The 24,447-nt window shown below is 33.0% G+C and overlaps 1 protein-coding gene across 2 annotated transcripts in view; it reads left to right on the plus strand.

Moving 5' to 3' along the window:
- Positions 1 to 24,447, plus strand: part of LOC143073054 (phosphatidylinositol 4-kinase type 2-alpha-like) — a 32,010-nt gene that overhangs the window by 1,997 nt on the left and 5,566 nt on the right. Inside the window, exons 1-5 of one of the 2 annotated variants that reach the window (XM_076248294.1) lie at positions 13,547 to 14,274; positions 17,421 to 17,621; positions 18,049 to 18,180; positions 18,865 to 19,018; positions 21,524 to 21,597. In XM_076248294.1, coding sequence (XP_076104409.1) covers positions 14,017 to 14,274; positions 17,421 to 17,621; positions 18,049 to 18,180; positions 18,865 to 19,018; positions 21,524 to 21,597 — 819 coding nt within the window. In that variant the 5' untranslated portion in view covers positions 13,547 to 14,016. Of the gene's footprint in view, positions 1 to 13,546; positions 14,275 to 17,420; positions 17,622 to 18,048; positions 18,181 to 18,864; positions 19,019 to 21,523; positions 21,598 to 24,447 lie in introns of those variants that run through there. The other variant, XM_076248293.1, reaches the window with a different exon arrangement.

The raw sequence follows: 24,447 nt of genomic DNA on the forward strand, positions 1-24,447 counted from the left end.
CTACATAAAAAGGGCCAAATGAGCTTTTCTCATCACTTGGGGTCCGGTGTCGTTGTTAACTTTTACCAAAATCTGGTGACCCGACCAACCAACCAAGATGGCCGCCATGGCTAAAAATAGAACATAGGGGTAAAATGTAGATTTTGGCTTACATCTCTGAAACCAAAGTATTTAGAGCAAATCTAAAATGTGGAAAAATTGTTTATCAGGTCAAAATTTGTCTGCCCTGAATTTTCAGACCAATCAGGCAACCCGTTGTTGGGTAACTGCCCCTGAATTGGTAATTTTAAGAAAATTTTGCAGCTTTTGATTATTATTTTGAATATTATTGTATATAGAGATAAACGGTAAACAGCAATAATGTACAGCAAAATAAGACCTACAAATAAGTCAACATGGCCAAATGATAATTTGACCCCTTTAGGAGTAATTGCCCTTTATAGTCAATTTTTTACCATTTTGTAAATTTTGTAAATTTTTGTAAATTTTTACAATATATTTTGCAGCAAGAATGTTCAGTCAAGTAAGATCTACAAATACATCACCATCCTGCCATCACTAAAACACAAATTTGTCATGAATCCACCTGTGTCCTTTGTTTAATAAGCACACGGTGAGCAACACAGGCTCTTTAGAGCCTCTAGTTTTTTCGTGCTCGAAGATATTGATTTGAAATTTGGTGTAGTGTTTTATCATGCTCAAATTTTGTTCCAGTCTGATGATTTTGTGGAGAGTTATATGGTCTTTGAACTCAAAAATTCACCTCATTTTTTCCCCAAAAAAAATTGTTATGCTTATTACCGGTACTACATTTTGTTTTTTTGGTGAGCTAACCCAACATCTGGAGCTTCAAAAGTACTTAATTGAAGCTTAATTGACCTTTTATTTTGATACGACCGCAAACATTTTTTTTGGATAGTATAATGATATGATGTTGTCATCAAAAGACACATTGGTTTCCGTACAATAACTTAAGTTTTAGTGAATTGATGTCTATGAAATTTGTAAGAAGGTTCAATACCACTAAAGGAAGGTTGGGATTGATTTTGGGGATAATGGTCCCAACCGTTTTGAAATTAGGAACCCAAAAGTGGCCCAAAACAAGCATTTTTCTAGTTTCAGGATAATAACTTGTATATGAGTATTACAATTGCTCTGAAATTGTGCCACAATGTTTAATACTACAAGTAGAAGGTTGGGATTCATTTTGGCTGTTATGGGGCCAACAGTTTAGGAATTAAGAGCCAAAAAGTGGCCAAAGCAAGCATTTTTTTTAGTTTCCAGACAATAACATGTGTGTTAGCAATTGCATCTCTCTGACATTGTACCACAAGGTTCCATATCTCAAAAGGAATGAGGGGATTGAGTTTGCAGTTAAATGCCCAAAACATGAAGGAAAGAGGGACCAAAAAAGGCCAAAAACAAGCATTTTTTATACGACCGCAAATTTTGAAAAAATTTTCGTCGTATATTGCTATCACGTTGGCGTCGGCGTCGTCGTCGTCGTCGTCGTCGTCATCGTCGTCGTCGTCCGGCGTCCAAATACTTTTAGTTTTCGCACTCTAAATTTAGTTAAAGTGAATGGAAATCTATGAAATTTTAACACAAGGTTTATGACCACAAAAGGAAGGTTGGTATTGATTTTAGGAGTTTTGGTCCCAACATTTTAGGAATTAGGGGCCAAAAAAGGCCCAAAAAAGCATTTTCTTGGTTTTCGCACTATAACTTTAGTTTAAGTTAATAGAAATCTATGAAATTTTGACACAAGGTTTATGACCACAAAAGAACGGTTGGGATTAATTTTGGGAGTTTTGGTCTCAACAGTTTAGGAATTAGGGGCCAAAAAAGGGCCCAAATAAGCATTATTCTTGGTTTTCGCACAATAACATTAGTTTAAGTAAATAGAAATCAATGAAATTTAAACACAATGTTAATGACTACAAAAGGAAGGTTGGTATTGATTTTGGGAGTTTAGGTCCCAACAGTTTAGGAATTAGGGGCCAAAAAGGGACCCAAATAAGCATTTTTCTTGGTTTTCGCACCATAACGTTAGTATAAGTAAATAGAAATCTATGAAATTTAAACACAAGGTTTATGACCATAAAAGAAAGGTTGGGTTTGATTTTGGGAGTTTTGGTCCCAACATAATAAGGGGCCCAAAGGGTCCAAAATTAAACTTTTGTTTGATTTCATCAAAATTGAATAATTGGGGTTCTTTGATATGCTGAATCTAACTGTCATGACTGTGTATGTAGATTCTTAACTTTTGGTCCCGTTTTCAAATTGGTCTACATTAAGGTCCAAAGGGTCCAAAATTAAACTTAGTTTGATTTTGACAAAAAATGAATCAGTTAGGTTCTTTGATATGCTGAATCTAAAAATGTACTTAGATTCTTGATTATTGGCCCAGTTTTCAAGTTGGTCCAAATCGGGGGTCCAAAATTAAACTTTGTTTGATTTCATCAAAAATTGAATAAATGGGGGGCTCTTTGATATACCAAATCTAACTGTGTATGTAGATTCTTCGTTTTTGGTCCTGTTTTCAAATTGGTCTACACTAAAGTCCAAAGGGTCCAAAATTAAACTTAGTCTGATTTTAACAAAAATTGAAATCTTGAAGTTCTTTGATATGCTGAATTCAAAAATGTACTTAGATTTTTTATTATGGGCCCAGTTTTCAAGTTGGTCCAAATCAGGATCTAAAATTATTATATTAAGTATTGTGCAATAGCAAGTCTTTTCAATTGCACAGTATTGCGCAATGGCAAGAAATATCTAATTGCACAATATTGTGAAATATCAAAAAAAAAATTAATTAGAGTTATCTTTCTTTGTCCAGAATAGTAAGCAAGAAATATCTAATTGCAAAATATTGTGCAATAGCAAGATTTTTTTTTAATTGGAGTTATCTCTCTTTGTCCAGAATTAACTTAAATCTTTGTTATATACAATATACAATGTATATTCACTTTTTACTACCAACTGATAAATTAAAATAATCTTTACCATTCAGTGATAACAAGCAGTTTTTTTACATCTTAATATTTTATGATGTATTTAAATGAGTAGTTATTGTTGCAAACTCCATTAGAAATTTTAATTGAGATTAGTTTTGGAATAAGGGAAAGGGGGATGTGATTAAAAAAATTGGGTTCAATTTTTCTCATTTGAAATTTCATAAATAAAAAAGAAAATTTCTTCAAACATTTTTTTGAGAGGATTAATATTCAACAGCATAGTGAATTGCTCTAAGAGAAACAAAAATTTTAAGTTCATTAGAACACATTCATTCTGTGTCAGAAACCTATGCTGTGTCAACTATTTAATCACAATCCAAATTTAGAGCTGAATCCAGCTTGAATGTTGTGTCCATACTTGCCCTAACCGTTCAGGGTTCAACCTCTGCGGTCGTATAAAGCTACGCCCTGCGGAGCATCTGGTTTAAGTTTCCAGACAATAACTTGTGTTAAAGTGCATAGATCTCTCTGAAATTGTACTACAAGGTTCCATACTACAAAGGAAAGGCTGGGATTGACTTTTGGGGTTATTGCTCCAAGGGGGGTTTCAAAAAGTTTGGTTGGAGGGGATTTTTTCTCCCATTTTTTTTAGGGGATTAATATTTTTTTCAAAATTTTTTGTTTGTCAGTATTGGGGAATAGATTTGTAAGATCTTTGACCACATTGATTTTGTGTAAGAAAACTATATTATGATCACAATCCAAATTCAGACAGTATTAAGCTTGAATATTGTGTCAAAGTAGCCCTTACTGATCTGAGGGTTCAACCTCTGCTGTCATATCAGGCTGCTCTCAGCGAAGCATTTTATTCACTTAGAAATCAAAACAAAATTGATTTTAAAACAATCAATGCAATTTAAACTCCTTCACTAAACTGTAACATTTCCCAGGGGCGGATGCAGGAATTTTCGAAAGGGGGGGATGCTAACCCAGGGCACCCAGGGCAAAGGGGGGGTGCAAAACATATGTCCCGATACAAATGCATTGATCGGCAAAAATAAAGGGGGGGTGCGCACCCCCAGAACCCCCCCCTGGATCCGCCACTGTTTCCTTCCAAATAACTTTCGCATTCTACTTTGGTACAGGTGGATTTAAAAATAAAATGAGTAAATAACGATAGTTATGACTTTTTAATTTGTAAGTCTTTAGCTATAGTGACATTACAAACACACTTTACAAAAAGAACAGGAGACATCTGAACAACAGCAAAATTATTGTAACAAATTTAGTTGCTTGTTTTTCATACATCTTCTCGGAGTTGTGCCCATTTGAACATAGCATTTTGGCATTAATGTACTGCTTTTACAGTTTGTCAGTACAACTAGTACTCCTTTAAAACTACACTACAGAATTTAAAAAAACTTTTTAGTTTAGATAATGAGGAAATAATACGTAAATGTGCATATCCACAATAATTTTTTTATACGACCGCAAATTTTGAAAAAATTTTCGTCGTATATTGCTATCACGTTGGCGTCGGCGTCGTCGTCGTCGTCGTCGTCGTCGTCGTCCGGCGTCCGAATACTTTTAGTTTTCGCACTCTAACTTTAGTAAAAGTGAATGGAAATCTATGAAATTTTAACACAAGGTTTATGACCACAAAAGGAAGGTTGGTATTGATTTTGGGAGTTTTGGTCCCAACATTTTAGGAATTAGGGGCCAAAAAGGGCCCAAATAAGCATTTTCTTGGTTTTCGCACTATAACTTTAGTTTAAGTTAATAGAAATCTATGAAATTTTGACACAAGGTTTATGACCACAAAAGAACGGTTGGGATTGATTTTGGGAGTTTTGGTCTCAACAGTTTAGGAATTAGGGGCCAAAAAAGGGCCCAAATAAGCATTATTCTTGGTTTTCGCACAATAACATTAGTTTAAGTAAATAGAAATCAATGAAATTTAAACACAATGTTAATGACTACAAAAGGAAGGTTGGTATTGATTTTGGGAGTTTAGGTCCCAACAGTTTAGGAATTAGGGGCCAAAAAGGGACCCAAATAAGCATTTTTCTTGGTTTTCGCACCATAACGTTAGTATAAGTAAATAGAAATCTATGAAATTTAAACACAAGGTTTATGACCATAAAAGAAAGGTTGGGTTTGATTTTGGGAGTTTTGGTCCCAACATAATAAGGGGCCCAAAGGGTCCAAAATTAAACTTTTGTTTGATTTCATCAAAGTTGAATAATTGGGGTTCTTTGATATGCTGAATCTAACTGTCATGACTGTGTATGTAGATTCTTAACTTTTGGTCCCGTTTTCAAATTGGTCTACATTAAGGTCCAAAGGGTCCAAAATTAAACTTAGTTTGATTTTGACAAAAAATGAATCAGTTAGGTTCTTTGATATGCTGAATCTAAAAATGTACTTAGATTCTTGATTATTGGCCCAGTTTTCAAGTTGGTCCAAATCGGGGTCCAAAATTAAACTTTGTTTGATTTCATCAAAAATTGAATAAATGGGGTTCTTTGATATACCAAATCTAACTGTGTATGTAGATTCTTCATTTTTGGTCCTGTTTTCAAATTGGTCTACACTAAAGTCCAAAGGGTCCAAAATTAAACTTAGTCTGATTTTAACAAAAATTGAAATCTTGAAGTTCTTTGATATGCTGAATCCAAAAATGTACTTAGATTTTTTATTATGGGCCCAGTTTTCAAGTTGGTCCAAATCAGGATCTAAAATTATTATATTAAGTATTGTGCAATAGCAAGTCTTTTCAATTGCACAGTATTGCGCAATGGCAAAAAATATCTAATTGCACAATATTGTGAAATAGCAAATTTTTTTTAATTAGAGTTATCTTTCTTTGTCCAGAATAGTAAGCAAGAAATATCTAATTGCAAAATATTGTGCAATAGCAAGATTTTTTTTTAATTGGAGTTATCTTTCTTTGTCCAGAATCAACTTAAATCTTTGTTATATACAATATACAATGTATATTCACTTTTTACTACCAACTGATAAATTAAAATAATCTTTACCATTCAGTGATAACAAGCAGTTTTTTTTACATCTTAATATTTTATGATGTATTTAAATGAGTAGTTATTGTTGCAAACTCCATTAGAAATTTTAATTGAGATTAGTTTTGGAATAAGGGAAAGGAGGATGTGATTAAAAAAATTGGGTTCAATTTTTCTCATTTGAAATTTCATAAATAAAAAAGAAAATTTCTTCAAACATTTTTTTGAGAGGATTAATATTCAACAGCATAGTGAATTGCTCTAAGAGAAACACAAATTTTAAGTTCATTAGAACACATTCATTCTGTGTCAGAAACCTATGCTGTGTCAACTATTTAATCACAATCCAAATTTAGAGCTGAATCCAGCTTGAATGTTGTGTCCATACTTGCCCTAACCGTTCAGGGTTCAACCTCTGCGGTCGTATAAAGCTACGCCCTGCGGAGCATCTGGTTAACAGTTGATTTCTGTAGGAGTTGCATGTATGAGTCTTTAAACTAAGCCTAGGAATCAGATGAGATTTTGTTAGCCTAGTGAGTACACAGTTTGTTCTTTGTCCTATGGCCAAAAGCGCCAGGAAAACATCATCAGTCTTTGTCACTGTCAAACTGGTCTTATTGTCAAGCCTGCGACTTTTGTTGCAGAAAGCTTGACATAGGGATAGTGATCCGGCTACGGCAGCAGCAGCAGCGTTAGCTAACTTCTTAAAACCTTTTTATTTTAGAAGGTGGAAGACCTTGATGCTTCATACTTTGTATATGGATGCCTCATGTTACGAAGTTTCTGTCAGTCACATGTCCAATGCCCTTGACCTCATTTTCATGGTTCAGTGACTACTTGGAAAAAAGTTAAAAATTTTTGTAATGTTAAATTCTCTCTTATTAAAAGTTATAGGATAACTATATTTGGTATGTGCATACCTTGCAAGGTTCTCATGCCCGTCAGACAGTTTTCACTTGACCTCGACCTCATTTCATGGATCAGTGAACAAGGTTATATAATTAAGTTTTGGTGGTCAAGTCATATCTCAGATATTATAAGCAATAGGTCTTGTACATTCCATGTATAGAAGGACTGTAAGGTGTACATGTCCAACTGGCAGGTGTCATCTGACCTTGACCTCATTTTCATGGTTCAGTGGTTATAGTTAAGTTTTTATACGACCGCAAAATTTGAAAAAATTTTCGTCGTATATTGCTATCACGTTGGCGTCGTCGTCGTCGTTCGAATACTTTTAGTTTTCGCACTCTAACTTTAGTAAAAGTGAATGGAAATCTATGAAATTTTAACACAAGGTTTATGACCACAAAAGGAAGGTTGGTATTGATTTTGGGAGTTTTGGTCCCAACATTTTAGTAATTAGGGGCCAAAAAGGGCCCAAATAAGCATTTTCTTGGTTTTCGCACTATAACTTTAGTTTAAGTTAATAGAAATCTATGAAATTTTGACACAAGGTTTATGACCACAAAAGAACGGTTGGGATTGATTTTGGGAGTTTTGGTTTCAACAGTTTAGGAATTAGGGGCCAAAAAAGGGCCCAAATAAGCATTATTCTTGGTTTTCGCACAATAACTTTAGTTTAAGTAAATAGAAATCAATGAAATTTAAACACAATGTTAATGACTACAAAAGGAAGGTTGGTATTGATTTTGGGAGTTTAGGTCCCAACAGTTTAGGAATAAGGGGCCAAAAAGGGACCCAAATAAGTATTTTTCTTGGTTTTCGCACCATAACGTTAGTATAAGTAAATAGAAATCTATGAAATTTAAACACAAGGTTTATGACCATAAAAGGAAGGTTGGTATTGATTTTGGGAGTTTTGGTCCCAACAGAATAAGGGGCCCAAAGGGTCCAAAATTAAACTTTGTTTGATTTCATCAAAATTGAATAATTGGGGTTCTTTGATATGCCGAATCTAACTGTCATGACTGTGTATGTAGATTCTTAACTTTTGGTCCCGTTTTCAAATTGGTCTACATTAAGGTCCAAAGGGTCCAAAATTAAACTTAGTTTGATTTTGACAAAAAATGAATCAGTTAGGTTCTTTGATATGCTGAATCTAAAAATGTACTTAGATTCTTGATTATTGGCCCAGTTTTCAAGTTGGTCCAAATCGGGGTCCAAAATTAAACTTTGTTTGATTTCATCAAAAATTGAATAAATGGGGTTCTTTGATATACCAAATCTAACTGTGTATGTAGATTCTTCATTTTTGGTCCTGTTTTCAAATTGGTCTACACTAAAGTCAAAAGGGTCCAAAATTAAACTTAGTCTGATTTTAACAAAAATTGAAATCTTGGGGTTCTTTGATATGCTGAATCCAAAAATGTACTTAGATTTTTTATTATGGGCCCAGTTTTCAAGTTGGTCCAAATCAGGATCTAAAATTATTATATTAAGTATTGTGCAATAACAAGTCTTTTCAATTGCACAGTATTGCGCAATGGCAAGAAATATCTAATTGCACAATATTGTGAAATAGCAAATTTTTTTTAATTAGAGTTATCTTTCTTTGTCCAGAATAGTAAGCAAGAAATATCTAATTGCAAAATATTGTGCAATAGCAAGATTTTTTTTTAATTGGAGTTATCTTTCTTTGTCCAGAATCAACTTAAATCTTTGTTATATACAATATACAATGTATATTCACTTTTACTACCAACTGATAAATTAAAACAATCTTTACCATTCAGTGATAACAAGTACTTTCTTTTACATTTTAATATTTTATGATGTAGTTATTATTAGAAATTTGAATTGAGATCAGTTTTGGAAAAAGGGAAAGGGGGATGTGAAAAAAAATGGGGGGGGCCAATTTTTCAAATTGGTCTACATTAAGGTCCAAAGGGTCCAAAATTAATCAATTTTTCTCATTTCAGATTTCATAAATAAATAAAAAAATTCTTAATTGATTAATATTCAACAGCATAGTGAATTGCTCAAAGGCAAAAAAAAATATTTTAAGTTCATTAGACCACATTCATTCTGTGTCAGAAACCTATGCTGTGTCAACTATTTAATCACAATCCAAATTTAGAGCTGAATCCAGCTTGAATGTTGTGTCTATACTTGCCCCAACCGTTCAGGGTTCAACCTCTGCGGTCGTATAAAGCTGTGCCCTGCGAAGCATTTGGTTAAAGTATAATAGCATAACTGTATTTTGTTCTAGAAGGAGTGTGTATAAATTGCTAAATTTTTCATTTCTGTTCTTGAAATTTAATTTGCTGTAACTTAATCTTATGAAACTTATACACAATACATATTACCACAAAACATAGATCAAGTTTTAATTTTGGTGGTGTCACTTTTATCTTTTGAATAGAGTTATGTCTTCTACAAATAGAAAAATTGAGGACTTTTTTGTGTCGTCTATCATAAGCATGATAAGTTTGTCTCAACTAAATGTTATGAAATGTATACACAACGCTTATTACCACAAAACTCAAATCAAGTACAATTTGATTATTATTTGGGTAGCTCCATTTTTGCAGTTCTTGAGTTATGTCCCTGTATAATGTTATATGTGAATGGGGGCATCATCATAGGACACATTCCCCGATTATTTTAACTTCCAATAGAGGACCCATTATGGGCATAATCAGTACAGTGAGTTGTATATTAAACCATTACAATTTAAACAATACACAAGAAAAACAACTCAAATATAAAATATAAATTGAGTTAATAATATATTATATATATAGCCACATAAACCATCATGATAAGTGTTTATTGACCATGCACCAAAAGCAGTATCACATACATTATAAAAATAGCGTTTTAATATGATTTAAGTCCTTCCTCATGGCTGATGCATATGAACAAATAGTATTGTTGTCCATATGCAAGAGTCACCAAGGGCAAGTGCTAAAGAACACTCAAGCAAATTTACACAAATATGAATATCTTAACACTTTACAACAATGACAATGTATTTGATGAGTTTATTTGTTATTTAGTCAGTCAATTATCAAAGTTAATGCAGGTGTTTCAAGCAAATATGTTAATAATTTGGGTGATACTGTCATACATATGTATTGTATACTAGTCCTTTTCATAGCATTGTTGAAAAATCTTATCAGTAATCATATGTATGTACAGTTATATTCCAAGTATGAGCCCAGAATCTTCAAGGAGGGTTGAAAACTGGAAATACATAAAAGGGGTATAATCTATATTTCCATGAAATTTTTCAAGTTCAATGACCATAATTATTTTACTATTGTAAATACATTTAGGTCAATATAAAAATGAGAAGATGTGAATGATTGCCAATGAAACAACTCTCCACAAGCAGTACAATAATAACTGATAGTTCCATTAACCTTAACCTCAACATAGGCGGGAGGAGGAGGAGCATAAGAGAACCAGGGTACTTTCTTAATTCTAAACCCAAAGTTTTCAAACCCACACTATAAATACCTGCTGATATTAAAACATAATATATAAACATCATCGGAAAGAATATCGTGGTGAAAAGATTTTATTGAGTAAAACATTGACTTCTATATGTGAATACAAATGACAAGATCTCAAAATGGCTATTTTCCTTTGCATGCTTTCAAATATTTGGTGTTGAGCCTTCATGATTAAAAGGTTAAGGCATACAACTACGAAATTAAAAAGTTATAATTTCATTTTTTTTTACAGTTTTTATAGTTATGTCTGACAGACTGACAAATATCTGAAATTTTTTATTATGTACCTTTGTGATATTGACAAAAATATACCACCTCCTGAATGGGGGTCTCATTGGTTGGTTCTGATCCCGGATCCCGCTTACTGTTTTGTCAGATTCCCGTATCCCGCTTACTCTATATATGTAAGCAATTATCATTTTTTTTTAGCTTACCTGGCCGGAAGGGCCAAGTGAGCTATTCCCATCACTTTGCGTTTGTCGTCTTCCTTCGTCATTAACTTTTACAAAAATCTTCTCCTCTGAAACTACTGGGCCAAATTCAACCAAACTTGGCCACAATCATCATTGGGGTATTTAGTTTAAAAAATGTGTCCGGTGACCGGGCCAACCAACCAAGATGGCCGCCATGGCTAAAAATAGAACATAGGGGTAAAATGCAGTTTTTGGCTTATACCTCAAAAACCAAAGCATTTAGAGCAAATCTGACGAGTCAAGATCTTCCGCCCTGAAATTTTCAGATGAATCTGACAACCTGTTGTTGGGTTGCTGCCCCTTAATTGGTAATTTTAAGGAAATTTTACTGTTTTTATACAACCGCAAAAATTTTTATTTTTCGTCGTATATTGCTATATATCACGTTGGCGTAGTTGTCATCGTCGTCGTCATCGTCCGAATACTTTTAGTTTTCGCACTCTAACTTTAGTAAAAGTGAATAGAAATCTATGAAATTTTAACACAAGGTTTATGACCACAAAAGGAAGGTTGGGATTGATTTAGGGAGTTTTGGTCCCAACATTTTAGGAATTAGGGGCCAAAAAGGGCCCTAATAAGCATTTTCTTGGTTTTCGCACCATAACTTTAGTTTAAGTAAATTGAAATCTATGAAATTTTGACACAAGGTTTATGACCACAAAAGGAAGGTTGGGATTGATTTTGGAAGTTTTTGGTTCCAACAGTTTAGGAATTAGGGGCCAAAAAAGGGCCCAAATAAGCATTATTCTTGGTTTACGTACAATAACTTTAGTATAAGTGAATAGAAATCAATGAAATTTAAACACAAGGTTTATGAACACAAAAGGAAGGTTGGGATTGATTTTGGGAGTTTTGGTTCCAACAGTTTAGGAATTAGGGGCCAAAAAGGGGCCCAAACAAGCATTCTTCTTGGTTTTCGCACCATAACTTTAGTATAAGTAAATAGAAATCAATGAAATTTAAACACAAAGTTTATGACCATAAAAGGAAGGTTGGGTTTGATTTTGAAAGGTTTGGTCCCAACAGGTTTTTAGGAATAAGGGGCCCAAATGGTCCAAAATTGAACTTTGTTTGATTTCATCAAAAATTAAATAATTGGGGTTCTTTGATATGCCGGATCTAACTGTGTATGTAGATTCTTAATTTTTGGTCCCTTTTTCCAATTGGTCTACATTAAGGTCCAAAGGGTCCAAAATTAAACTTAGTTTGATTTTAACAAAAAATGAATCCTTGGGGTTCTTTGATATGTTGAATCTAAAAATGTACTTAGATTTTTGATTATTGGCCCAGTTTTCAAGTTGGTCCAAATCGGGGACCAAAATTAAACTTTGTTTGATTTCATCAAAAAATGAATAATTGGGGTTCTTTGATATGCCAAATCTAACTGTGTATGTAGATTCTTAATTTTTGGTCCCGTTTTCAAATTGGTCTACATTAAAGTCCAAAGGGGTCCAAAATTAAACTAAGTTTGAATTAAACAAAAATTGAATTCTTGGGCTTTTTTGATATGCTGAATCATTAAGATTTTTGTTTATGGGCCCAGTTTTCAAGTTGGTTCAAATCAGGATCCAAAATTATTATATTAAGTATTGTGCAATAGCAAGAAATTTTCAATTGCACAGTATTCAGCAATAGCAAGAAATCTTCAATTGCACAGTATTGTGCAATAGCAAGAAATCTTCAATTGCACAGTATTGTGCAATAGCAAATATTTTCAATTGCACAGTATTGCGCAAAGCCAGAAATATCTTATTGCACAATATTGTGCAATAGCAAGAAATTTTGAATTGATTGGAGTTATCTTTCTTTGTCCAGAATAGTAGTTGAGTCAACTTAAATCATTGTTTTATACAATATACAATGATATTCACTTTTACTACCAACTGATAAATTAAAACAATCTTTACCATTCAGTGATAACAAGCACCTTTTGTTACATTTTAATATTTTATGATGTATTTAAATGAGTAGTTATTGTTGCAAACTCCATTAGAAATTTGAATTGAGATCAGTTTTGGAAAAAGGGAAAGGGGGATGTGGAAAAAAAAATGGGGAGGGGGGGTTAAATTTTTCTCATTTCAGATTTCATAAATAAATAGAAAATTTCTTCAAACATTTTTTTGAGAGGATTAATATTCAACAGCATAGTGAATTGCTCAAGGCAAAAAAAAATAATTTTAAGTTCATTAGACCACATTCATTCTGTGTCAGAAACCTATGCTGTGTCAACTATTTAATCACAATCAAAATTTAGAGCTGTATCCAGCTTGAATGTTGTGTCCATACTTGCCCCAACCATTCAGGGTTCAACCTCTGCGGTCGTATAAAGCTGCGCCCTGCGGAGCATCTGGTTCTTAATTTTTATAATGATTATCAATATCTTGATGATCATAAACCAAGTATTGCTTCAAAGTTATTGTTATGAGTGGGATTTACATTTATAACAAGAAAAATCTATAAATGATAAAATAACAATTTTATATATAAAAATATTTTAAAAAAAAAACCTAAGAAATTAAGATTTTAATGGGATTGAGCCATGCACTTTAGTGTATATGTGTAACCTCAAACAATGTTTGTTTTATTTTGAAATAATCAAGAAAAAATAAAATTAGGCTAACTCTTATACACTGTCATAATAAGACTCATTATCTCATGATGATTTTTAAAAGTACTTTCAAAGTTACTTCCCCTTGAATGTCAAAAGAGTTACGTCCCTTGGTCCACGTTGATCGACAAATGTAAACATTCGAAATAAACGGATTTAGCAACAGATGGGACATGAATTCAAGCTTTTATTGTGAATGAAAGTTTATTTACTTTTCACTGACATATGCGTAATGCAAAAATGACAGACACAGTCGAAAGGAAATAAAAAAACATAAACCGGAACTAAAATAAATACCGGCGAGAGAAGTTGTGTGTCACCCATGAAAAATAAGATCTGCTGTTAAAACAGGACAAAAACGATAAGGATTTTGACACATCTTTTTAATTTGTTAAATTGTCGGTAACTGCTGTACTATAAAGGGATAAAGTTAGGAGCTCAACATTGCTCAAGGTCTTGGATGAATCATTTGATTCAGGAAACACGACTTTGCACGTTAGTTGCACATACAGTGCAATATGAAAATCTGTAACAGTTATGGAGACGAAGGATTCTGATACTGTCAACATTATTGTCAGGGAAGAATTGCCAAATAATGATAATTATGGGGCATGCAATGATAACCAGCCTATTGATGTCAACAAGTACCTGTCTCCCTTTGAGAATAGATTTCCACAAGATAGGGAATATGCTGAGATAGTTTATGATGCAGAATTAGCAATAATTGCTGGTGATCAACCAATATTAAGTGACAAAGGGACAAGTGGATGCTATTTTGTTCATGGGAGAGAGGGTGTACGTAGCTAAGTTTTTCTTAGAAAAAGTAATTTGTTCTACGACTATGTCTGTGGACCTTAACCTTTACCCATCCTGTAATTGCAACCTTTGTCAGATGAACCACTGGTACTGTAAAATGTTGTCTTTTTTCAGTGTAGATTAAACTTGATTTTAAATCCTATGAATTGTCACTATATACACATCCACGGTCACAATAACAACAGTGCACTAATAAATCAGTTAATTAAAAATATTGAACCATGGGGCCATAATAAAAAATAGGTTTGTTTGCCCAAACGCTACCTACCCATAAAAAAGCTGCCTACTCAAATTCTTTTATTGTCCTGATTTGAAGAAGTTTTTTTTTAATCAAATAGGCATGAAGACTAATAAAGATCTGATACTTTAATTTCATTTTTTGAATAAAAAAAAGAAAATGCCTACCTACCTACCCACTGTCTCAACTTTGGGTAGGGTTTGGGCAAACCAAAATATTTTTAAGTGTGGCCTGAACACTCTGTACACTGTACATACATGTATCCGACCAACGGTATATCTACACAGTTACAGTTCTCATTTCTGATTAGGCTGCAACTAAATTGTCGATCACATATATTTCCATAGACTGCAACTAAAATGTCATCACATATATTTTCATGGCTGCTTCACTTCAGTATCCTAACATTGATGAACGCATTTGATGCAAGCTACATGTAAAGCATAGTCCAGAACTATGGACATTATACATTTTGTTTGCATCTGACGAAACTCATCTGACAGCTCCCAGAATATTGAGAACCTCACCCCTTTAGACTACTCAGGTTTGAACATAACTAGTCCCGAAGGAATTTGACCTTGTTTCCACATTTATTGCTTCTGTGTATCGTCCTTTTAAAATGCAAGATGACCCTATTGCTTCATACATTTTTCTTATTTCATTTGTTTATTCTACTGTTGATTTTATATATATATAATATAATTCATTTTTTTAAAAGTTTTTGATTGAGTTAAGCCTTCCAATTTATATTTTATCGTGTGTTTTCTATGTTGTGATGTTATGCTATTGTTTCAGAAAAAGGGAGAAGGTTTGGTACCATTAAAATGTTTAATCCCGCTGCAAATGTTTGCACCTGTCCTTAGTCAGGAATCTGATGTACAGTAGTTGTCGTTTGTTTATGTAATTTATATACATGTTTCTCGTTTCTCATTTTTAATAGAATATACCATTGGTTTTCCCGTTTGAATGGTTTAACACTAGTAATTTTGGGGCTCTTTATAGCTTTTTGTTCGATGTGAGCCAAGGCTCCGTGTTGAAGGCCATACATTGACCTATAATGGTTTACTTTTATAAATTGTTATTTGGATGTAGAGTTGTCTCATTGGCACTCATGCATCACACCACATCTTCCTATATCTATTAAACTGACATTTAAGAAAATAAACTTTTCTTGACATCTCTTATGTCACAAAAGAAAACCCTATACATTTATCTACGATTGAAAGTCTTTAAACACTTGAAGAAGGAGTGAAAAAATATTAACTTGAAGCAGTCTTTTTAAAAATCATAATTCGTCCAGTTACAGGGACTAAACTTAACTCTTGGAATGAGGTTCCTCCTAGAATTAACGTAAGAAAATAGGTGATAAGATACGAAGTGAAATACCTTCTGTCACTCTGAGTCTCAGTGACTGCTGTGGAAAGTAAACTTGGAATTAATAGTACAAAAATAAAACACAATAGGCCTAAGTACATTGTTCATACACTTTTATGAATGTGACCTACCGAATTAGACTATTTTCGGATTTGTTATCACATAAGCAACACGACAGGTGCCACATGTGGAGCAGGATCTGCTTACCCTTCCGGAGCACCTGAGATCACCCCTAGTTTTTGGTGGGGTTCGTGTTGTTTATTCTTTAGTTTTCTATGTTGTGTCATGTGTATTATTGTTTGTCTTTTTCATTTTTAGCCATGGCGTTGTCAGTTTATTTTCCATTTATGAGTTTGACTGTCTCTTTGGTATCTTTCGTCCCTCTTTTATCCGGGATTGGCCATTTTGTAACTATTCAGATTACGTAAATTACATTTTACATGTGCAGTTGAATTAGTTTTGAAAATAATATTATCCAGATACATGTGTCAATGAAAACAATAGCAATGGTATCGATAGAGCAATCTGCTCTTTGATTTGTTTACATTGCGGGGAAAGGGTAGACCAAATAATTATGAAGTCTTGAAAGGCTTTTATATTTACAGCTGTAAGGCGTCAAAGCAAAAAAATATAATAGCCTTTCTAGACGTCATAATTATTTGGAATAGGGGAAAGAGTAGACATGGGATTCAATGCAAAATACTTTCAGTCGCCAGCTGGGCAATCAAAGTGAAAAATATATTCGCCCAGCCGAAAATCTGGTCATGTTGGGCGACCGTTAAGTTTAGTCCCTGAGTTATAATAATTTTTTAGGACTACAAAAAATATTAAAAGTTGTAGTGTCAGACAGTAATGAGTTGAAAACCATTCTATTATATAGTAAATTGCAAATGTACATTTGCAGTTATTTTAAATAAGTGTATATACTCAAACAAATATTTGCATGTTCTGGGTACATGACTTGTGAATATTCATTACCAAAACTTAAGGGTAGTCATTTAAGTCGTAAAATATGATTTGGTAGCTATTGTACACCCTAAACACAGCACATTTTAATTATTTGATCTAATTGTCCTCATACACAATATATAGAATTGGAGTAAGGCACCAACTTGAACAAAAATAAGATGTCGAGAATTTCTGCAAGTGTAAATATTCACAATCAGGACTTTCCTAAATCTTAATTTCTGTTAATTTTTGTTAATTTAGTATTGGTTAATGATCAAGGATATGGAATATATGACTATATAGCTCAAAAAATAAACCACTACTTTTAAAATCACAAGCAGGGAAACATTACAGTCATGACAGTGTTTAAGCAACATGTTATTGGTTTGTTTTTACCTGAAATATCTGTCACTGGATGTTAATCAAGCTTTAAACATTAATAATTTGACATATTGATCCATAACAAAACTGAAGAATGTTGTTATAAATGTTAGGTCAGAGTTAGACTCTGTTAGAGTCATGTTTTTTAAATAGAAGTTTAATCATGTCATCTTTTCTTTTTCAGAAAATAATTGGTGTGTTTAAACCAAAAGATGAAGAACCATATGGTCTACTCAATCCAAAATGGACCAAATGGATGCATAAAATATGTTGCCCATGTTGTTTTGGAAGAAATTGCTTAGTCCCAAACCAAGGATACCTGTCTGAGGCAGGTGCTAGTCTCGTAGACTCAAAGCTTCAATTGAGTATAGTCCCAAAAACCAAGGTAAGGGAAAAATCAATTTATAGTGTAAACTGTGACGTCTAGATGAGGTAGGGAGTGAAAGGGGAGTCTTTTTAATTACAGATATTGGATATTATTAGGTTGTATTGAATTTTAAGTGTTATTTTGAATGAACACTGTATTAAATTTAAACCTCAAATTAGTATGTCATGTTATTATGTTCTATTATTATCTTTATTTTGGAACTGACCAAATTATCATCATTTAACAAGCAAGCCAAATGATGACTTAGGGCAAATAAAAAAAGATGTCTGTTTCCTATTACCCTCCTCCCTATTTTTGAATCTAAAAATAGCCTACCCTAAAGTTCAATAAGCACTGTTAAAGTCAGAATGTCTCTCCCCTAGACTAGTGTCAATAAAAGGTTTATTTTAATTTACATTCTTAAAGTGTGTTTCTCTGTTTGTAGGTAGTAAGGTTATCTAGTGAAACATTTAATTACACAGACATCGACAGGTTAAAATCCAGGACAAAACAGAGCATATTACAGAAAGTACCAGCTTTAGGAAAGAGATTTCATAGATTAGGTTTACCACCAAAGGTTTGTTTTATATAAATATAGTTCACATAAGATGATTTTGTGAAAAATAACCATTGATCGTGTGATTTAGAGAGATAATGCTTCATGTATAACCCCCAAAAATCTCTCAAACAAGACATGTTTTGCTTTCTTCCATTATGATGAGGTTTTGATTTACATAATTTATGAAGTTTTGTTGATTGGATAGAAAATTGGCAGCATGTCCATTTGAAGGAGCCTCTCCATATCAAATAATCATCATTGTCTCTAATTATACCCCTACTGTAAAATAGGCGAGGTATACTGGTTTACATCAATATCCTTCCGTCAGTATTTTCATCTGTCCCATCATTCCCATAAGGTTTTGATCACATTTTTATAAGAAACTACAAATCAGAACTCCCTGAAATTTGGTACATGTATTTTAATTAATCTTCATGTGAGCATGCTTTACTGTGGGATTCAGATACAGATGTATCACTAATCCATTGCAATCTTTAATCCCACTCCTTTGTCTTTACAGATACTTATTTATTCTTTATACACATATGTGAAATTTTTGTCTCATTTTTTCTCGGGAAATACTATTTGTTTTAACTTCCTGTTCTTCCAAATTCTTATAAAGGGAGTAACGTTAGAGATCAATAGCCCATAGTTCAACTTGTTTTACAAGAGTCAATATAATGTGAACCTTTTCTTTTGCAGACTGGTTCATTTCAGCTGTTTGTAACTGATTTCAAAGATGCTGATTTCTGGCTTCGGAAATTTGATCATGAAGATCTTCCAATATCTACAGCGACAAGATTACAGCATTTATTTGAAAGACTTGTAGTGTTAGATTATATAATTAGAAACACAGGTAAAGCCGATTATTTTAAATGTATAAAATTTGTTGTCAATGTTATTTTGGTAGAAATTGCTAAGTCCCAACGCAAGGATACCTGTATGCGACAGGTGCTAGTCTTGTTCAGTTGTACAAACATTTATTGGGAATTCTGTTTGAGCCACAGTATGGCATCATTTTAATGATTTAGATATTTTACATTTGTTATAAGTACATTTTAAGTAAATAATTGGACTATAGCAGCATGTATGCAAACTTTTTATAGTTTTATTAAAGAATACTTTTAAGAACCTTTTCAGCTATCAGAACATGCATATGATACATGTATTTGATGAAAAGTGAGATTGAATAATGAATATAAAAATGAAGAAGAGACCTCTACAGAAAACTTTAATTGTAGTCGTTGGAGTTATAGAAACCCTTATTTGTAGTCCGTGGAGTTATAGTAACCCCAGTGTTCTCCCCAGGAATTTTTTAAGGCGCAAAATTCAAGGGCGCGTAACTCTTTTCTTAGAGTGAACTTTTGTGATCTGAAGCAATCAGTCATTAATCAATGACATGCAATATGAATTATAATGCTTTGTGTTATGTGTTTGATAATGCAGAGTATTTAATAATGAATTACAAGAATATATATATATATGAAATAAATTGATTTTAAACACAAAAGTTATTTATAAGTCAAAATATAAATATTCATCTCTGTACTCTCTGCTCCTTCTAGGGATAATTTTTGAAGATAGTGTTATTTTGTTGGACAGTCTGTTCCTCAATTTTGTCTTTATCCTCTTTAGGGTTGAAACCCCCTCTCACAATAACTTTTGCTTATACCCCCTTTAACATTGTAAGCCATGAAAACTCAGTCAGCCACTTGTTATTGAAACCAGAAACATGGTGCTTGCTGTTATCACTTGCTAAAACTTTAGCTATGTTGGGATTAGGAGAAGCAATGACATCTGCTTATACTGACAGTGAAGAGGAAGGTGTATTCCCCTTTTCATTAGAAGTCATTAGCGGCTGGAAAAAAAACTTCTACTTCCATCATCTGCCTTTTGCTTAGAAGTCACTCTTTTGTTATTTGCAGAGAACATGTTCATTCAGAATTAATAAAATCGAATATGGTTAAGATATTTGATCATATTTGGTATACAACTTTTTAAAATAAAAATATGTTAATGAACAGCTGACACGTTTCCGTAGTTTTACATTACGCTTCAATTCCGTGTGTATTATTGTTAAAACCTATCTCTGGGAGGTAGATATAAACGAAACTTTGCAAGTTTTTTTAAATTTAAGACCATTGAAATTATCAACTAGTGACATTATATAGAAGCTGCAGCAATTCTGTACCCGTGTTGATTGTCACATATTTACCGACGAATGGAATTTCACGATCGATGTTCAATGATCATTTTATTTCTAAAAACACGACAGTTTGAGACAATTTACCTTGCAAGTAACATTTTTTCTCTTTATATTAAAATAAATCACTTCCCTTTATCTTTAATCAAAGTTTATTTTATTTTTTTCAATTACAAATACTCTCATTCATAATTTTCATCGTAAATATCTTTAGCAATGTGTATTCAAATTTATCACGTGTATTCATCACGTTCATTGGTCGTGTTAAAATAGATTCTTCTTCTCGACCAATGAAAAAATTCGTTATTTTAATGGTCAAGTGATCACACACACAATGCGTAAATACAATGTATTTGCGATCTATTTCTTCAATTTTTGCACTGAAGTTTTTATTTTTTTTAATTTTCTTCTACAAATATCTATCTTCTTGATCATCATGTACGCTATTACATGATAACATAGTCCGATAAGGCTGAGATAAGCGTGGCTCAGGTAAAACTAATTATCAGTTATTGCGTAACACTGACCGGCCTCTCAGCGGTGATCAGCAACTTGACAATTTTAACCAACATTTATAATGAAAATGTGAAAATTAACACGCTGCGGGACTAAGTTTTAAGGGACAGCGGACAATTAAGACGCTGCGGGATCTTCGAAAATATTATGAAGGCGCTGCGGTACCGCAGCGTCATATCGGCCTGGGGAGAACACTGAACCCTAATTTGTAGTCCGTGGAGTTATAGTAACCCTAATTTGTAGTCTATGGAGTTATTTAGTATCTCTAATTTGTAATCGTGGAGTCCTGGAGTCGATTTCACAAAAAAATTTACGACTAAGATTTATCATATGTATACTGATTTGTTCATGACTTAAGACCAATCTTAGTCGTAAGTTTTTTTGTGAAATCAACTCCTGATTTGTAGTCAGTTGAGTTATATAAGCACTAATTTGCAGTCCATGAACTTATAAAAGCCCTAATTTGTAGTCTGTGATTTTATAAAAGCCTTAATTTGTAGTTATCAAGGCTTTTATTTGAAGTCAGTGGAGTTTTGTGTTTGCAGATAAAAGTATGAAACTTCAATAATAATTTAGTTGAACCTAAATAAATCTTTGTAAACTTGAATAATTTCTGAATATAAATATATATTGATCTTGTAGATAGAGGAAATGACAACTGGTTAATAAAGTATGACCCAGTGTCATCACGAGGCAGCTCAGGGACAGACATAGAGGTGGGTTAAATAGAATTTTAAAACAAGAAGAGAAAAGCAGAGTGCGATCTTGGGAAGAAAATACCATATATTAAGCTTCAGCTTTGACTACGCATGCAAAGATTATACTGTTTTGAATAATACATATAAATTGAATATAGATTATTTATCGTTAAGAGATCTTGCATAAATTATTTAAATTTTTGCTTATGTATGAAATTTCTCTTTAAACTTTCCTATATATGTTTAAAGTCTTTTTAGCTCACCTGACCTGAAAGGTCAAGTGAGCTTTTCTCATCACTTGGCGTCCGTCGTCCGTAATTTTTTACAAAAATCTTCTCCTCTGAAACTACTTGGCCAAATTCTACCAAACTTGGCCACAATCATCCTTGGGGTATCTAGTTTAAAAAATGTGTGGGGTGACCCGTCAAACCTACCAAGATGGCCGCCATGGCTAAAAATAGAACATAGGGGTAAAATGCAGTTTTTGGCTTATAACTCAAAAACCAAAGCATTTAGAGCAAATCTGACATGGGGTAAAATTGTTCATCAGGTCAAGATCTATCTGCCCTGCAATTTTCAGATGAATCTGACATTCCGTTGTTGGGTTGCTGCCCCTGAAATGGTTATTTTAAGGAAATTTTGCAGTTTTTGGTTATTATCTTGAATACTATTATAGATAGAGATAAACTGTAAACAGCAATAATGTTCAGCAAAGTAAGACCTACAAATAAGTCAACATGACCAAAATGGTCAGTCGACCCCTTAAGGAGTTATTGCCCTTTATAGTAAATTTTTAACAACTTTTCGTCATTTTTTGTTACTTTTCTAAAAATCTTCTTCTCTGAAACTACTTTGCCAAATTTAACCAGACTTGGCCACAATTATCATTGTGGTTTACAGTTTATAAAATGTGTCCGATGACCCAGCCTACCAAACAAAATGGCCGACATGGCTAAAATTAGAACATAGTGGTAAAATGCAGTTTTTGCTTTATATCTTTGAAACTAAGACATTTAGGGCAAATCTTTCAAGATTTTAATGTCCATCAGAATAAGATATATCCCCTCACAAATTTTCAATTGAATCAGACAACCTGTTGTCGGGTTGCTACCCTAAAATTGGTGATTTTAAGGAAATTTTGCAGTTTTTGGTTATTATCTTGAATACTATTATAGATAGAGATAAACTGTAAACAGCAATAATGTTCAGCAAAGTAAGATCTACAAATAAGTCACCATGATCAAAATTGTTAGAGGACCCCTTAAGGAGTTATTGCCCTTTATAGTCAATATTGAACAACTTTTCGTCATTTTTGTAACTTGTATAAAAATCATTTCTAAAACTACCTGGCCAAATTTAACCAAACTTGGCCACAATCATAATACTAGGGTATCTTTTTTAAAAAAAAGTGTCTAATGACCCGCCTACCAACGAAGATGGCCAACATCTGTAAACACATTAACAGGTGAGCGACACAGGCTCTTGAGAGCCTCTAGTTTCTTATCTCTGCCTCTATACACTAAAATATATACAAACAAGAATGTGTCCATAGTACACGGATGCCAAACTCGCACTATCATTTTCTATGTTTAGTGGACTTAGAAATTGGGATATAAACTCTAATTTGGCTTTTAAATTAGAAAGATTATATCATAGGGAACATGTATACTAAGTTTCAAGTTGATTGGACTTCAATTTCATCAAAAACTACCTTGACCAAAAACTTTAACCTGAAATTTGAACTATCATTTACTATGTTCTATTTACCGTGAAATTGGGGTCAAATTTAGAAAAATGTGATTTTAAAAACGAAAGTAAAGTTTTTGACAACGTCATTTTGCACAAATAAAAGAGTCCAAGGCATATATGAGCACGCTGATGTGCTCACTTCAAATGATGCACTGCCAATTTAACAGTTAACTTTAGAACTTGAAATTCATATCAAAGTAAAGTTTAATATCGTTTTTTTTTTAATCTAATGTCAATCACTGGTGTGGCCATCTGATTACCATAATCACCTTTTGTAACTTAGTCTTACGGGATTAAAATTTGGATCAGATATAAAATGTCCGGCTGGCTCAAATATTTTTTGGAAGCCCTGGGTCAAATAAAGGCAACAGTAGTATACCGATGTTCAAACTCATAAATCCATGGACAAAAAACAAAATCGGGGTAACAAACTAAAACTGAGGGAAACGCATTAAATATAAGAGGAGAACAACGACACAACACTACAATGTAACACACACAGAAACGGACCAAGCAACAGACAAAATCCCACAAGAATAACAAATATAACATAAAAACCAAATACATGAATATGGGATAGTACGTTTTTGAATTTCAAGTTCTAAAGTTAACTTTTAACTCTTCAAAACGTGTACAAAGTTTCAAGTTGATTGGACTTCAACTTCATCAAAAACTACCTTGACCAAAATATTTAACCTGAAGCGAGACAGACGGACGAACGGACGGACCCACAGACCAGAAAACATAATGCCCCTCTACTATTGTAGGTGGGGCATTAAAAAATATACCCCCAATCATAAAGTGTTATTATAAATGTAAACCAACTAATTTTCTCGAGCGATTTATTTTCACAACTTTCGCAAGTAGAAAAATAACACGAATATTAATCGTAATACTTGGATCATTCCTTATTGATCTTCAGAAAATCGCAAAAATAGATAGCTGCGAAGAGGTCTAGGAAGGGAAAAACGCGAAATTAAGTATCCACGAAAATAAGTTGGTTTACAGTATTTAAAAGTTAGAGCTATATCATAATTACATTGTCTGTCCAACAAATAGTTTTCTTAACACTTTTTTAGAAACTAAAAAAAGAATGGCTTCATTTTTGGTCAACAGTTT

The sequence above is a fragment of the Mytilus galloprovincialis genome, chromosome 4 (assembly GCF_965363235.1).
Source record: "Mytilus galloprovincialis chromosome 4, xbMytGall1.hap1.1, whole genome shotgun sequence".
Taxonomy (NCBI): Eukaryota; Metazoa; Mollusca; class Bivalvia; order Mytilida; family Mytilidae; genus Mytilus; species Mytilus galloprovincialis.